Genomic DNA, 17,053 nt, shown 5'->3' with positions numbered 1-17,053 from the left:
AGTTACACTGTGCTATTGGAAGTATTTCTATTGCCTTTATTGGGTTCTGCATGATGTGTGGGGGAGAGAAACGTGGAAGGAGGTGGCTTCATGAGTCTCCAGCTTTGCCTTCTTACTGGTGATGGTGGCTTCTAGTTTGTGGCTGCCTCGCTACTAGGCCTCATCTCTGCTCTTGTCACCTGGTTTAGGCACAATGGGCACCAGTCACTCAGACCAGAATGTTGCTTCTGCCCCTTTGGCCCTCCAGGCTGCTATGTGAGGGCTTCAACCCAACACTTTACCCACTACTGTCTCAGCTGGGGCCATAGCAAGTGCTGGACTTTGTCTGTGGCCATTGTCTCTGTCCTTCCCCCTAGCTTGCCTCCCCTGATCTATCTCATATGCCCACCTTCAGTTTCTGGATGGATGGATCTCTCAGACATGTTTGTGTATTGAGCAGAGAATACTTCATTGAATTATAGTTGTCTGACTTGTAAATTTAAGGGGAGAAAGCAAGAGGTCTTCACACTCCGTCATGATGCTGATGTCACTCTTAGACCTCCCTTCTTTAAACAGGCAGAATTTGAGGATATACTTCCTCTGTAGATTGGGTCTTGCTCTGGTACGTATGTCTCTGAGTGTTGTCTCCTCGGAGTCCCTGTAGATTTGGGGTGAGGTGGGAGAACTTTGGTCTAAGCCACAATAGTTCGCTAAAAGCCTTATATTTTGCCTATGACTATGTTCTTCTTCAGCTGTTTGTTTTGCATTTATTCTCCTTTGGTTAAGGTGGTAGAAGGAGGAGCTCTGAGATTAGGCTGCTGAAGCTCTAACAGAACAATTTCATTTTTTACCTGTAAGAGTACATTTTGGTGGAATTCAATACTGTTTCAGTATTATATTGCTAAAAACCAATAGATTCTGTTTTTTCCAAATTCCATGTTTCTTAAGATTATTGTGCCTTAATAGATAAGGTTTAAGTAAGTTCAAAGTAGAGTTAGGAAGATTTTTTTAAGTCTCTTTATCACTCAAAAGTTGTCTATTACTTATAGTCTCTCAAGTTTGAATCCCAAATATACTGAAGAAAAAACTATTCTTTTATCACAGACACTAGTGGTGAGTAAATATTTCTAATTATCTATCTTTTTACTAATTTTATTTAGGAATCTGGGAACCTGGAAGAGCCTTTCTGACAACCACAGTAATACAATGTTTTCTGTCATAGCTTTAATTGAGACTTAGGTACTGATAGCATTTTGAGAACCAATTCTTTCCCTCATCTACTGTTTTAAGTCTATCTGGGCTGTTACAACAAAATGCGATAAACTGGGTGGCTTAAACAATATTTACTTTTCATAGTTCTGGAGATTGGGAAGTCCAAAATCAAGGAGCCAGAAGATTTGATGGCTGGTGAAGACCCACTTCCTGGTTCATAGACGGCCATCTTCTGGCTGTGTCCTCACATGACAAAAATGGTGAGAGAGTTATCTGGGGTCTCTTTATAAGGGACCCCATTCATAAGGGCTCTGCCATCATGACCTAACTACCTCCCAAAGTCCCCAGTTCCAAATATCATAGCATTAGAGATTAGGTTTCAACATATGAATTTGAAGGGGGGAGAGGGACACAAACATTCAACTAGAGCTTAGAAATGGGAATGGATTATTTAGATACTTGGCTCTTCTAACTCAATAATGTAATTGTTATTGCTTGCACATCCATACTTAGCCTACCTAGGTAACATCAGCAACAACAACAACAACAAAAAAACATTCTTAGATCTACATATGGTGTAATTACATCAAAGATTGCCATTGTAAGCTCTAGCTTGCTTAGTGAATTTGTTGTGTTTTCCAAGGTAATGCCGAACATTTTTACAGAATAAAATCATATTGTCTTATGGCATCCCTTAAAATCTTCTAGGCTGGTAACTACCTATTGTTTCTTTAAAATTAATTTATAGTGTATGTTTGTATTGTACACACCAAGTTACATAGTCTTCCAAGAGTTCTAGAGTAGTTTTAAACTTTTAATTTAAAAGTTAAACTTTAGATATGATATATCCATTAGAAAATGATATTTCAAAGCAAATTGAATTTCCTCTCCACAGGTGATATGGGGTTTAATTCCGCTAATCATAAAGCACACTTTGCTTTTTTTTTTTTTTTTGAGTCCCATATTATTTGCCATGAATTATTATGTAATTTAGATGCCTTAAGTATAAACAAAATTCATCTTAGGTGCTGCTTCAGGAATGCTTTGAGCAATCTATAAATTAAATTATTAAATTTTCGAAGTGCACAGACCCTATGAAGTTATGAGTGAAAGGAGAAATGGATTAGGCTACAATGAGGCTTAAAATTTTATTTCTGAAAAGTGGTATTTCCTAGTCTTTGTGCAAACTTTCTCACTTGTGATTCCTGGGATCATCTCTTAAATAAACCATCTGCACCTGAGTTCTTGTCTCTGGCTTTCTTTCTGCGGAACCCACATTGAGACATCCTCTAATAAAGGCTGCCTCAAAGGCTAGAATTTTCATAGATTTAGAGAAAAGGAGACTCATTTCTGTAAAAATCTGCTGGGCATTTATGTACTTAATTTCAGAAAAATATTTTCAAGCTTATTCCTTGTCAGGAAATCTGCATTTTTTCTTCTATGTCCTTTCCTCGCACTGGAGAAAAATGTAGAGGTTAGGGAAAAGTGAAGGGCATGGTGCCTTTCTTTGTTATTTCACATAAAAATTTTATAATTTAACAGAGAAGTGATAGGGAAAATATATTTTAGCTAATGAGGTCAGAGTTATTAGTTTATAAGACATAAAATTTATATCTTAAGAAGAATGTGAATTTATCATGTGGACTCTTAATAGAAGATCAAAGAAATGAATTTTCTCACGAAGTTTGCATAAAACAAGATGAAGCTTGGAGTGACTGTCCTCCATCTTATCCCCTCTGTCCTTAGCTCCAGAGTTCATACTTTTTTTCGTCTCTGAAGCTTCCATCTGGGTTGCGGGGAGGTTCCGGCCACTGTGGCCAGCCTACACTTACTCTGCCTTGTGAAGAGCTGACAGAAATTAAACAAATAAAAAGCCAATGAATGATTTTTTTCTCATATCTGACTCTTCAATATGTGCAAGACTAAAGAAGGTACTAATAGACCGAAACTTGTTATTTCTTTTTTTAAAAACTTTTTAAAAAATTACAATATAATCGACATATGACATTTATTATATCTTGAAGAGGTTCCTGCTACAAAAGAAAAAGGTGAATGAAGTGCTATGGAAAGAAGGCTGGGGACGAAAGGGAGAGAAGAGCTAAATTAGGAATCAAGAGACATCTATCTATGACTCCTCACTCCTGAGGCTTTAGCTATGAGGCCTTTTCTAGGCTAGAGGCCTTGTCCCCAGGAGGGGCCATCTTTGGGCCAAGGACTTCATCTTCATGTGGGACACCTGGGGCAGGGGCCTGATCCACATAAAAATACCCTGTCTGGGCTAGAGGCCTTGTCCTGCAGAGTCGAGGTCTCCTCTTGGGTGGGGTCTTCTCTAGAGTCAGAATTTCCTCTGGGCTAGGAGCCTTATCCGGAGAAGGGATATTCTGTGGGCTGGTAGTCTTGCCCAGAGTAAGAATTTTATTCAAAGAGGCTTTTGCTCCGCTGCTCCACTCCTTCTGACTGGTTGAAGAGTGTTGCCGGGAAGCCTGGGTTCTGGATCACTTTCTGTAAGGGTGGCCTGGACCCCCACTGAGGAGGCTGCCATTGGAGCCAGAGTCTCAGGAGGGGTGGTTTCTGACTGTCTCCACCAGGTATCCAAAATGGCTTGGCTTTGCTGTGCTCAGTGGGGGCTGTCATCAGCTTCTTGACTGTAGGGTAGACTGTTTTAGTCATCATCTTTTTTGGTTCCTCAATAGGAGCTGTTTCTTGAGATACCACTTGTCGTGGGGCCAGTTTCCTGTTTGGGGGTGGTGAGAGCACAAAGTTGTCTGGGAAAACTCTTCTTTCTTGAGAATATCCTTCCCACCAGCCCATATCTTCTGTGGTCTTTCCTCAGGTAGTCTGGAGAGCTGTCATAGGTCAGGCTGCTCAACTCTTTTGTCACTTCCACAATATCCCAAGCTTGCAACTTTAGCTCATCCACCTACTCTGGGTTGTAGCTGAAGTTCACTTTTAATCATCTTTGGGGGCCCCAAGATTTCGTGGAGTGACCTGGGTGGGGAAACATGAGTGAGGCCGCTCAAGCCTAGTGCCCCAGTCCACTGAGCTCCCACACATGTTTTTGTACCTGAGTTGTTTAATAAAATCATACAAATCCTTTCATTTTCACTAGTTTGCACTGACCTTTATTTAACCTTGCCACCATAATAAAGAACAATGGAAAGAACATAGACTTGGGGATTATATCTTAGGTTCATAGCCCTGGATTCCAGAGATCCAGATTCTGCAGAGGCTGAAAAGCAAAAACCAGGTATAGGGCAGTGAATTTCTTTGGGACTTAATACTGTCCAAGTATTTATTATGGAATTGAACTTTCCTGCGAAAATTTTCAACTCTCATTTCTCTGTGAAAATCTACTAATCGTTGGGATTCATATTGCTCAAAGTAAGGACATTATTATACTAATGTGAATTTAGGGGATAAGGGAAGCTAAGATGTGTTAAAAGATAATCTGAGATACATTAAAATGTTCAAGAGTTCATTTGAGTATACATCCATTCAAACTGGGGCAGCGCCAAACCAAAAGTGGTTAGGAGCACTCCACTGATAGGAGCTAGGTGAGAAGCTTTTATAAATGTGGAATTAAACAAGGAAATTATTTGATTGGCTATAGCTTAAGTGGTTGCCTTATATGGGAAAGCCTAAACTGGCTGCTTGCAATAGGCTGTTCTTAAGCTTCATTTTCTTAAATTCCAGCACATAGACTCTGGTTGAGGTATGGTTTGCTTGTGTAGTCTACTAAAGCATTAGAACCGTCTCAGTCTGCCTCATTTAATAACTTTAATAGGTGGATTTATTGAAAATAGAATGGGGGGGTAGTTTAATGCATTGTGTGGCTTTCAAGTAAAACTAATTACAGCCCTGTTCTAGCTCATTGTAGAAGCACTGGGGGCGGGGGGGGACAAAATATGAAACTCTCATCTTACCTGTTTCAGAGAGAAATAAACATCAGGAGAGAGGCCAAGTGAATGAAGCAATGGGATTTTCCTCTAGCCCAGGGCCTGGATCTGACTTATATATTTTCTGTTAAGCCCAGGGGTTGAGAGAGAACTAAAATTGAGAGGGTGAGGCTCCTAGGAGTGAGGAAGAGAAACTCTCAGTACCTTTCCTCATCCTGGGAAAGTTTCCTTTCTCCATTCTCTGATCCTACAATCTCTACTGTTCTCTCCAAGAACAAGGCACCCTCAAATGATTGATTAGATACTGGAACACAGTCTATGGATTCTAACTGGCCACATTACCAGTGGGTGGGATTACTATGCTACGTAAGGTTACCTGGCCTGGGAGGCTCCTCTCTTCAAGATTTTCCTACCATGGGCTGAACGGGCAAGCTGAGGCAGGAAATAGTCACTACAATAGGCTGGGCCATCCTGTTTTTCTCTTTGCTTTTTCTCAACTGCATGTTGTATCTTGCAGTAAGAACCTTTGAATCAGTGGCCAGTAGGTGTTAAGACTGAGATTAAGAGACAATCAAGAGTTCTTCTTCTGGCCTTGTGCCTAAGTTTTAGGTTCAAGCCCAACTTCGTTAGAGAACCTGGCATTAAGGGTTATGATCACCAGTTAATTAAACAGTGTCTTAATTTTTAGTTGATATTCCTTGTTGAGTGACTATCTCATTTAGAAATCTCATAAAGAACAGTCGTTTTTGACAGTACAGGATTTGGGAAATGTGGGAACCATAATTGTTAGGGTGACCAACTGTCCTCGTTTGCCTGTGACTGAGGAGTTTCCTGGGGTATAAAACTTTGAGTGCTAAAACCTGGAAAGTCCCTGACAAGCCAAGATGAGTTGATCATCCTAACTGAAATGCATCTTAAGGCCATTTAAATTTAATTCCTACTATTCGTGCATCCTTGGATATGTAATGAACACTCTCTGTACCTTAAATCCCTCATCTGTAGAAGTTTTTACAAATATTAAATTAGACTAAATTAAATTTCCTAGCACATTTTCTGGTCCTTAGTAGATAACAAACTGATCTGTGTTTCTATTTTATTTTCTTAATTTTATTGGTACAGCAAAATGGAAAATCATATTCAGAGAAAACAACACAAACTAGGAGGAATCGAAATACTTTTCTGGGTGAAAGAATTGCAGAGGCTCCCAGAGCCCCTTTCCTCTCTCAGCTTCCCACCCTAAGGTTAAACAGCATTGGGATTTGGATAGTGCAATGGTGAATGTATTCCACTCCTGGAGTAAACCAGGGGTCACAAATTCAAATGACTGAAGGAGGCCATGCAGGGAAACTCAATGAGTGAAATGGGATGAATGGAACTTTTGGCAAACTGATGGAAAGTGGAGGCAGCAACCACTCAGCCTTAATGGACTGTGGTCACATGGGAAGGAAAATCCAGCATACCATACCTTAACAGTTTTTTCTAGAGAGATCATGTGTATAATTTTTTAAAATGACGAATATACTTATTTAAATATACTGACATCAAATTTAAGACTTTAAAAAACAGTGAATGAATCAATCAAAACATTTCATGGGCCTTTAATCCTCTCACTGAGTTGCTTCATTGCATAAGAGAGTGAAATCAGATGTCATAATAAGACAACTAAAGAAAGTTTATTCTACCCAGGTGGAGTAATCATCATTATTAAAAGAAATCAAAGTAATTAAATGATGACAAAAATAAAAAAGGTTCAGAATTTGGGTTATCTTGTAAATCTAACAAGTCTAAATCTGTGGGGTTGCAAAATTATAAAGGTAGAACCTGCTAGCAAAGCTTCATGAAATGCTTGCAAGCATTAGCTGACAGATTTCAAAACAGTTTGAATATTAGTCATCACACATATGCCTGCCAAAGAGAGTAGTGTTAAAAGAACATCTGCAGCTCACATAAATACCCCCTGCTGAGTTAAACCCAGAGAGGAAATCAACTTCAAAAGTTGCGGAAGGCAAAGAAGCTGAAACAGCAGAGTTTTATATTAAGTGGTTGGTAGACTTTCTCTGGATGAAGCTGCTATTGAGGAGGTAGTTAGCTCCCAAAGTATGACATGCTCGACCTCTAGGTTTTGGTGATAAGAACTTTTGAGGGGTATTTCTACTCAATGAATCACTTATACTGTATAAATAGAATATTTATTCTTTCCACTAGATGATTAACCCTCCTGAGTTATAATAATTTCATTAAATGATGGAAAACCTCACTTAACCCTGGGATGTATCTAATTACAGTATTGGACCAATAAGGCAAACAAATCATAACAATTGCTAAGAAAACAGCAGAGCCTATAGTATTATTATCTTGAACTTTTTCAAAAAGCATAAAAATGTGATTCAAATTGAACAACCTGCCAAATGGGAGACGATCTGCAGAATCATCATTGTTTAGGTCTGAGCCCTATGATTCTGGAGCCTTCATTGCTGCTGCCATCTATTCCTCAGTGAACCACACTGTTTTGCCACAGGACACAGGAGGTTTGACATTGGCTGCAGATTTCTGTGAGTCCTGATTATCTGGGCCAGAAGCACAACAGAGAGAAATCCAAGCTTGATATTACTGAGGATAGCTGTACAGTTTCTTTCTTCAAAGATATGTGTTTAGTTTCTTTCTTCCTTTCTTTCTTTATTTTTTTATTTTTATTTTTTATTTTTTGACTTAACATATCCAAACAGTACAGCTGTAGAGATGGGGACAGAATTTTCTTTTTGTCTTTTGCTTGTGTGTGTGTGTGTGTGTGTGTGTGTAAAGAAAAATAACTGATTCAGAGTTTAAATGCTGCTCTTGTGACTACCTGTCATATAAAGCCAAACAAAGAGAGTCATACACTAAATTATTTCTTCTCGACTTAAAAAAAAAATCCCTGTGAAAACAAACCAGAGCTATCAATCCCCATCACAATGGTAGGTTTTGGTTGATGCGAAAAAATCTTGCATGTGAGTGAGGTTATGATTCAGGAATTGGCTTTTTGAACTTAGAAAATGTTGCCGATATAAGATGATCTGTTTTATCATTAATCTGCAATTCACTAGTTATGCAGCTAAAGGAGACTTATTGAAACAGTAAGATCAGGACCCAAGACCTCAGAATCATTTCTTGGAGGTTTGTCCCATGTGAAAGATAATTTCGTACAGTGAATCATTTTAAGACATTAAGAGTCCATGATGAAACCACACTCTGGAGTTTGAAAAGAGACGGGGCTGCTTTAAGAGAGAAACAGGAAGTTGTAACTAGAAGCCATCTGAATACTAAGCCAAAGCAGAATGCTCATGAAGTAGCAATTTAAGTGGCAGTGTTATTCCGAAATCCTCAGGCAGCCAGATTGTCTTAGGCAAATCTTGATAAAATATCCTTTTTCCAGGCTTTTATCGAAGGAATCCTAAGAAGACTGGTGAATGGAGAGACAGCAAACGCTCATGTCAGAGAAGGACGGGTATCAGTTTCAACATGAGGGAGCAGTGGAGCTGCTTGTCTTTAATTTTTTGCTCATCCTTACCATTTTGACAATCTGGTTATTTAAAAATCATCGATTTCGCTTCTTGCATGAGACCGGTGGAGCTATGGTGTACGGTGAGTGCAGAAATTGCAAGATTCATGTGAAACTTGTTGCTTGGGCATAATTAGAGACTTGTGTTCAGATGGCAAAGTATCGAAACTGGAGAAAATGTGCTGATTGAAAAGTCATTCGCTTGATGAAAGGTGCTGCAGCATAATGAATGCTCATCTTTTTCCAGATGAACTGCTGAAATTTGCCTTGTGAAATTTGTCCTATCACAAGCGTAAAAGCCACAGTCATGTTCTCAGGCAGCAAATAAGGCGAGTCTGTTGACAGATGCTGGTCCATTGTCATGTGAGGAGTCAAACCGGAGAGAGCTGTTTGTGTTGGTAATGATAGTGGGAAGTGATGGCTCTGCAGTCACAGAGCAGCCTCTATAACAGGTGGTGCTGATAGGCATTAGAAAGTTCTAGGAATAACACCACAAAAATGTCTGAAGTAAATCCTCTTAAGTCAACTAGTTTTCAGGAAAAAAACTTGCAGAAACGTACCCCATGCCTCCTACTGGAATAATTGTATCCGAATCCATTTTAATTTAGGAACAATGTTTTATTCTTTTCTAATATACAAGTTTCTTTATACAATACTTTTTATTTCTTAGCCCGATTTCAGACTTTCTAATTTTTATCATTGTCATTGTTTGTATTATGTGGGTGGGCGGAGGTGTGAAAATGCATTTGTTTAACATCTTAAACTCTAAAATAAGGCTCTTTCTGTATAATTTACCACGTCATTTCTTCCAGAAAGTTTAATAAAATGTGAGAGATTATCCAGGCCGTACCCTCATCTTTTAAAGTAAGCGAGACACCAGTAATTTTAAAATTTATTATTTATTGATGAAATAGTTCACTTTACCACTTTTATCTCAGCTTGATAATGGATAGGAACTTTGATCACAATAAAAACAGATGAGGCATTCCTATAATTCATACCAAAGAATATACTTTTACTGTATTTCGCTTCTTTCATTTTGGAAGTCCTGAAGGCTCTTATACCCTTGAGGTTCAGAGAACAAGATCAATGCACATTTTATATGCTAACCAGATGATGTCCTGACAATAATAATTTATAGTTATGATTAGAGACCATAAGAAATCCTATGCCTTAACTGGATCCCACTGTGAGACACAGGCTAGGAGATGAAAGTTTCAGGCTAAGCAGTGTAATCCCTTTTCAGGAGACTGAAGTGCTGATCCATTCAGAGCACAGAGTTAAATTCCTTTGTATTGAGGGTCTTAAATCACACAACAAAACTCTCACTTGAAGGGGAAAAATTACAATCAAGTTGAAGAAACACAGGTAAACAGAAAGAAAGTGATGTCAGATATAAAGCCCTAGGCTCTAGTCACTTGCTCCTCATCTTTTCTTGACTTGGCTAATAAATAATCAACGAAGAATTGCTGGGTCATAAGGTAGATCCATTTGTAATTTTTTGACGCACCTCTGTACTGTTTTCTCTAGTGGCTGCACCAATTCGCAATCCCACCATTGAGGGAACCACTTCATAAATTATACAAATGTCTAAGCACTGTGCTGTATACCTGAAACTAATTAAGATAATATCGAATGTCAACCATAATTGAAAATAAATTCTAAAAATTAATTTATAAAAAATATTGATCTGTATTCTACAACTTTCCTGAATTTATTAGTTCGAACAGTTTTTCAATGGAGTCTTTAGGGTTTTCTATATATAATATCATGCAATATGCAAATAGAGACAATTTATTTTTCTTTCACAATTGGATGCCTTTTAAAAATATTTATTTATTTTTTTTATGGTGGCATTGGTTAATGAAATCCAGTAAGTTTCAGGAGTACAATTCAACAGTAAGGCAAATATGTACATTGTGTTATGCATGCACTGCCCATAGTTAGATTTCTTTCTGTCACTACGTGTTTGATCCTTTTATCCCATCTACCTCCCCATTTATAACCACTAATCTATTGTCCATGTCCATGAGTCTCTGCTTGTTTGTCCTGTTCGTTTGAAAACAATGCAGATTTTAAAATTACAAATATTTATTAGAGGGAAAGATTTCTTCACAACCCTGAATTCAATTGTACTGTGACTCATTTATTTATGATGGAGATACTGTTTTGTAAAACTTTTAATTAAATTTGGTGACCTATGAAAATTAAAACATAATTTGTACTCATAACATAAATGTAACTTTTATTTTGAACCTAAAAATGTTCAGATTACCTTTAATCCTCAAAAACTTCATGAAATACTTTTAAGTTGTGGTTGAAATCATAAAATGTTATCCCATTGCACAGTAGCTGAGATAGCATTTCCTCAATTGATATTCTTAGGCTGTTTAGGCTTAAGTTTTATGAGAGCAGGATTAAGTTGAGGTGTCTGATTTCTCTTCTTTCATGAATTTTTTATGTTAAAGTTATTGAAAACCAGTTCTGAAACAGTGCAGTATAAAAGGATTATACAAATTATGAAGATATGCATTTATATATATTACTATTCCACTACTAGAATTTTCATTATCCTTGAGTTATCTTGAACTATACCAACCAATAAAAAGACTTTTATTTTAGTGTTGTTTAATTTTTTTTTAATTGACACAGAATTATAATTGTTGGAATTTAAGGGGATCTTAGAGGTTATCTTCTCCAGCCCTCTCATTATATGGAGAAAGAAACTAAATCTCAGAGAAGTGAAATAACTTGCCCAAAACTGAATAGCCACTCACAGCAAGGTCCATGTGCTTTTACTCATCCACATGTATAATAAGTTCATGTTCACCTTAATAGAGCTCTCACTTATAGTCTCTGAAAATAGTCCATATGGATGGCATTAGTGACACCTCATATTTCTTCTTCAGGGATGATCTAAATGTTATATATGAAATGTTTATTAGGTACTTCCTGTCAATGATGTAATAAAATAGTCTGAAGTTACAACAGAGAAACAAATGAGACATTCTAATAAACACTTTTAAGTTTTAAGGGACAAGGAGATGCCAAGTGAATAAATTGCTTGGTAGATATAAACAAATTTGAAATTAATAGATTGGGAAGTAGCCTTAGAGAGCATAAGTCTAACGTCCTCATTTCAAAGGCATGAAAACAAAGACTTAGAGAGTAAAAATTACATAATTAGTTAGCTGCTGAGCTAGGATTCAACCTCCATCTCTAAGAGATGATAAAGGTATTTTAAAATAAGTCCATTCTCTCAATAATCATCCTGAAGAGAGGATGTACCTGTGAAATCCAGTTGCATCCTTATATTGTTTATGCTTTCGGGTTTAGTCAGATAGATTCTATTTTCTAAGAAGTTCAAGAGTGAAATTTCAGAATAAAACTATATAAAACTCTTCTTTATTAGAATATGGAACTCATGGTTCTTGCCAAAGTCCTGCAAGGGTCATGGTTATAATCAATGGGGAAGAAAAGAAACAAACCTATGGTTAAAATTTAAACATTTAAATTTTTTTCATAAAGGAAATGAACATTTGAGAATAAACTGTACCTCAGTCATCTTCATCCTACAGTTATATATATACTTGTAATGAAACATCTTCTAAGATTTTTGTAGTAGCACATCTAATGCTTATCAATGAATTTGGCTATCAGTTCCTCTATTGAACTGACTACTGCTCTTGTGCTCATCAACTTTTGGTATAATGGGTTATTTTCCTCTGTATTGACAGCCATGAGTATTTTTCTAAAACACCAAATCTCCTGTAATACTTCAACCCAGTCTGCCATCTGTCTTTCTACTGGTATTCCATTGACATATTGCAAATATTCTTTAGAAGACATAGTAGATGTTGATGCATTTTATCAATATACCAAGGAATCCAATTAAAACATTCTAGGGAGCAGGGACTTAGGATATGAGCAGTTAAAGTAACATGAAATAACACGTGATCAAACAGAACATTTAACTGCTCCTTTATTCATTGTTAGAAACAATTTCCAAGTTGTTAACCTTAAAATAAGTGCATTGTTTGGTTGAACTCTGGTTTTTGGAGCTAACTCTGCTACTCCAAATGCAAGTGATTCACTATGTACAAAACAGCTTTTCTCTTGGTACTAAGGGTCACAGGATGCTTTTAAAATTAGTGGCAGCATTATAACAATATTTTTGCCTTACTAGAAACAGTAATGGGTAATTGTATCTCATGACATTCTATGCTCTCATTATTTCAAAACTGAAAGATTAGAATCCATAACTGGTTTAAAATATAAGCCACAGTAATATTCATTTAAATTGGACTAAAAGCTTAAATGACTGTTAATGGTCAAAATATTGACTGATAGCAGCTGGTGCACTTAGTACTGCTCACTTAAGACCCTATATCCCTGCTCTTGTTCATAAAAGAAAAATTGCTTATTGTTTCCTGATAGCATTAAAATTTTCATTACACATAACTGGGGACATTCATAATGCCATGTACTCAAGTGTTGAGATCTGAGCTTAGGGACAGAACAATTTAGAAGTCTACCTTTTAGAAGTCTACCTTTGATTTCATGGCCTTACAATATATAGCACAGCCTCTGAATTCATGTGGAAATTTTGCTAACTGTTTAGTGGGCAGAAGTGAAATTTTTAGTGCCAAAGTTCAGATTTTTTTTTTTAATTCGAATTCATTAAACTATCAAATTATGTCTGATCCTCTGAGTATACTTACCAGTTTAATATGGCCAATTTAGTTCACTCAACAGCATGTTTTTCAAAATTTAAAGAAAATATAATTACATAGTGAATCACCAAGGTTTTAAAGTTATCTTCTTTTTAAAAAAATCACATGGCATCAATTTTTCCTAGCACTGCTTAGAGATTCCTCAGAATAAAATTGGGTTGTTGGACATGGTGTGGCTCCACCCAACTGATGCATCTAGCGCTACCTCCTTGACTGCCAGGCCCATAAGACAAACTGGCCCTTATTGCCACTTCCCATCCTTCCACCTGCTTGGAAGTTCCTTCCCAAGGAGGCCTTTTACTTGTTTGTGTGTGGCAGGCTTTACTGAGAAAGCATTGGATTCTCTCTTGGGTATTTGGGTTTCCAAATCCTGATGATTTTTTTTTTTTTTAGGTAGCTAGATGCATTTCTTTCACCAAGTGACTTAACCTCTGGCCTTACTCTTATCATCTCTAAAATGAGGAAGAAAGGAAATAGATATCAATAGGCTCCCTTTCAGCTGCAAAAGTGTTTCAAAATTCAAGCCAAGACTGACTTTAGCCATCAAGCATCTCTCAGCTACTCCAACCCAAACCAGTAGCTTTCTTTCCAGAACCCTATCAGAATATAATGATATCCAGTCCTTTCTCCCAAACAAGATTTTAGTGTTATTTTACCACTCTTAGTGCTTCTGGTCCTGCTGTGATTCTCAGTGTTCAGTAAATCCCGTTGAATTTCTCCCAGAAAGGAGAGAAGAGCAAGATATACCATCAGAACAGTGATGAGTGGCTATGTATTCAGAGGTTTGTGGATGCCTGTCATGTGAAAATCAGAGTGGCTCTGGTTTAATTTGAAGGGCTCTTCAGGAAAAATCATTAGGGTTAAGAGCCTGGTGAACTAAACTTGCTCTCCCCTTTGGCATAAAAAGATTGATTTTAAGTGCTTCAGAGATCAGGGCAAAGTTTTCCATGCCGTAAAGTGTTAGCCAAAGAAAAGTTGAAAAAGTGGAAAAATCAAAGGTATATTGCTCTCTGTAGGTTTTTAGAAGTTAATTTTAAGAAAATAACCTCCTATGTATTCTGCTGTGCTTCTAAGTCCCTAAAGACCTTCAGGGGCAGCCCTTCAAGCAAATGACTGTGGATCCTCAAAGGATCCCCTCTGAGTTCTAAGGGCTGATGGCTGCACATCAAGGAAATGAATTTTGATTCAAACTATTTACAGAGATAACATATATAGTCTAAATTGAATTCAAATTATATAGTTAGTGAAGTGGAGACATGAAAAATCGACATTTGTTAAACATCCCTCACAATAACCATTTTTTAGAGGGGGAAACTGAGACACTAAAAAATTAAGTAACTTCCCCAAGGTGATATATTTCTAAATGTCCCAGCTGGGATTCAAACTTTGGCAGTTTGGCTTCATGTGGCTGCTGGATATCACAACTATTGGTGCATTTATGTGTGCATGTGTGTGTAAATAATGAAACTGACACTCAGAGACATAAAGTAACTTGCCGGTAACCTATAGAGATGAGCTTCAAAACCAGGACCGTAAAACTCATGTTCTTTCACCTATATCATGCATCAGCCATACTAGAGTTGCTGTTACTTAATAAATGTCTATTTTGTGTCAGGTGATGTTATCTTCAGAAATTTACAGAAGAAAGATAGAGACTGAAATATCTAACTGTATAAATTATTGTAAATCCTCACTACATCCATGTAAAGTAGTCATGATGATCATTAGTTTGCGTGTAGATAGAGAAACTCAGAAAATTACAGGTTGGCCAAGACTGCACAGAATAATTGGCAAGAACATCATTTTTGAAAACTAATGCTCTCAAATTTTGGCCACAGTTGTCTTCCCATCGATGTCTGCTCTTGATATGTAACTTTCTCTCACAAACTCAGGGTTAGGGAAAGGCTGGGGAGAGGAAGTGGAAGGTTAAGTTTTTCTTTTGCCTTGAGGCCTCAGAAACATTATACTATCCATAACAAAAAGCTCAGCATGAGAAAGACAGTGGGAGCACATCCATGTCATAGCTGGTTTGAAATGTTCCAGGAAGAATGATGAGGCTGAGCTGAGAACACCTGCCCTAGCATCAAGGAAAGAAGTGTTGCCAGTCCATAGTCATTCTGGTTTTAAATACCTGTGTTTGTCAGAATGGTTGTGGTAGTTACCATAAATAGTTTGAGAATGGACTGTGTCTTATTCATGTGGATCATGCAATATAGGCTTCCATTATATGTTAGTTTAATTGAATTGAATTTTTGGAGGAGACTGAAGGTAAAATCATTAATGACACCTCTGGGCTCTTCAAGTTCTATGAAACATATGTGTATAAGCTTGAGATGAAACGGATTTTGATGGAGTTTCATCACTGGCATGGTACCCACATTGGTAAGAACTCTTGTCTTATAGACAGTATTTCTCATAGTGTTGCCCCTGGACCAGCAGCATCAGTATCACCTGAGAACTTGTTAGAAATGAAAATATATGGACCAGACCTACTGAATCAGAAACTTTGGTGGGGTCTAGCAATCTGCATTTTAACAACCTTTCCAGAGGGTTCTGATGCACCAAAGTTTAAGTACTTCACTATGAAAATAAAATTGAAGATGCAGTTTTCAGTTTTGTCTCCTTTATTTTTTCCCATCTTTTCTCTTTTTCACTCTATTACCCTCCTGTGATGAAGAGGGGATTTGGGAGACAATTTTTATTGGGCAGTTCCTCCCTCTTGCACTATTTACAATACTTTGTAATGTTTCCACCTCTGGTTTGAGAAAAGATAGATTTTTGTGTAAATATTATAAAGTAAGAAATCATTTTGTTTAGTCAGTATGTGCCTAGTTAGAGATCTCTATATATTTCTTTTGTTACTCTCTTAACATTATTGCAAGGAGTCGTGTTAGCTAAGTACAAGTTGGTGACTGAGATAATTTCTAAAGAAAAGTTATTTACAATGCTATGATAGAAATCCCAGACTTTTGTGAAATGTGTGTTGCTGTGTATGTGTATGTGTGTGTGTGTTTGTGTTTGTGTCATTGAGTGTGCTATATCTGTATATGTGTATCTGTATGTGCATGTGTGTGTTGTCTGATATGAAGCAAGGATGGAACAAACATTGGATGCCCCACAATGGTGAAAAATCTGGTGGTTGGGACTTTCTGTCATTTCCTATATGTGTCTGTCCTATGAAAAAATAAACTGTGAATGAAGTATCCCAAGGTGGAAAAACTTTGTGAATTGCTTTCTAATTTGGAATACTATGGGATACTCTTGCTGACAGCTGCCCCAAGTCTGTTCTGAAGTCCTCATGGGACCTTTCCTTCACCAAAACAAGTTGATAGTGAGCCAGAGCAAAGCAATAAATTGTGTCCTTTTAGCAACACCCACACTTTCCTTTAGTCTTGTGAATTTAGAAGGTTGGTGGGAGGGCAGAGAAAGAAGAAAAGCCCTAAATAACCAGATTGCACTGCATATTTTTACTTTCTGTTCCTGACTAATCTCAGGGTAAAACTAAAATGCTAAAAGAAAAAATGTTAGCAAAGGCATTTAGCATTTGAAATTCAAACCCATATCATCTCTCTAAATTAGTATAAGATGCGGGAAGTGGATAAATATCAAGTAAAAAGTTAAAAATTATGAAGATGCAACTTAAAGTCTTATATTTGTGAAGACTATCTTACAGACAGTTATATGGTGTCCACTGA

At 37.2% G+C, this 17,053-nt stretch overlaps 1 protein-coding gene across 1 annotated transcript in view; it reads left to right on the top strand.

The window, feature by feature from the left end:
- Positions 1-8,395: 8,395 nt before the first annotated feature.
- SLC9A9 (solute carrier family 9 member A9) overlaps positions 8,396-17,053 on the top strand; it is a 496,385-nt gene continuing 487,727 nt past the window's right edge. Inside the window, exon 1 of the mRNA XM_015593644.2 lies at positions 8,396-8,708. Within this exon, the coding sequence (XP_015449130.2) occupies positions 8,534-8,708 (175 nt within the window). The 5' untranslated portion in view covers positions 8,396-8,533. The remainder of the gene's footprint in view (positions 8,709-17,053) is intronic.

The sequence above is a fragment of the Pteropus alecto genome, unplaced genomic scaffold (assembly GCF_000325575.1).
Source record: "Pteropus alecto unplaced genomic scaffold, ASM32557v1 scaffold75, whole genome shotgun sequence".
Taxonomy (NCBI): Eukaryota; Metazoa; Chordata; class Mammalia; order Chiroptera; family Pteropodidae; genus Pteropus; species Pteropus alecto.
The sequence above is the reverse complement of the archived record's forward strand: the minus strand, read 5'-3'. Positions and strand labels throughout refer to the sequence as shown.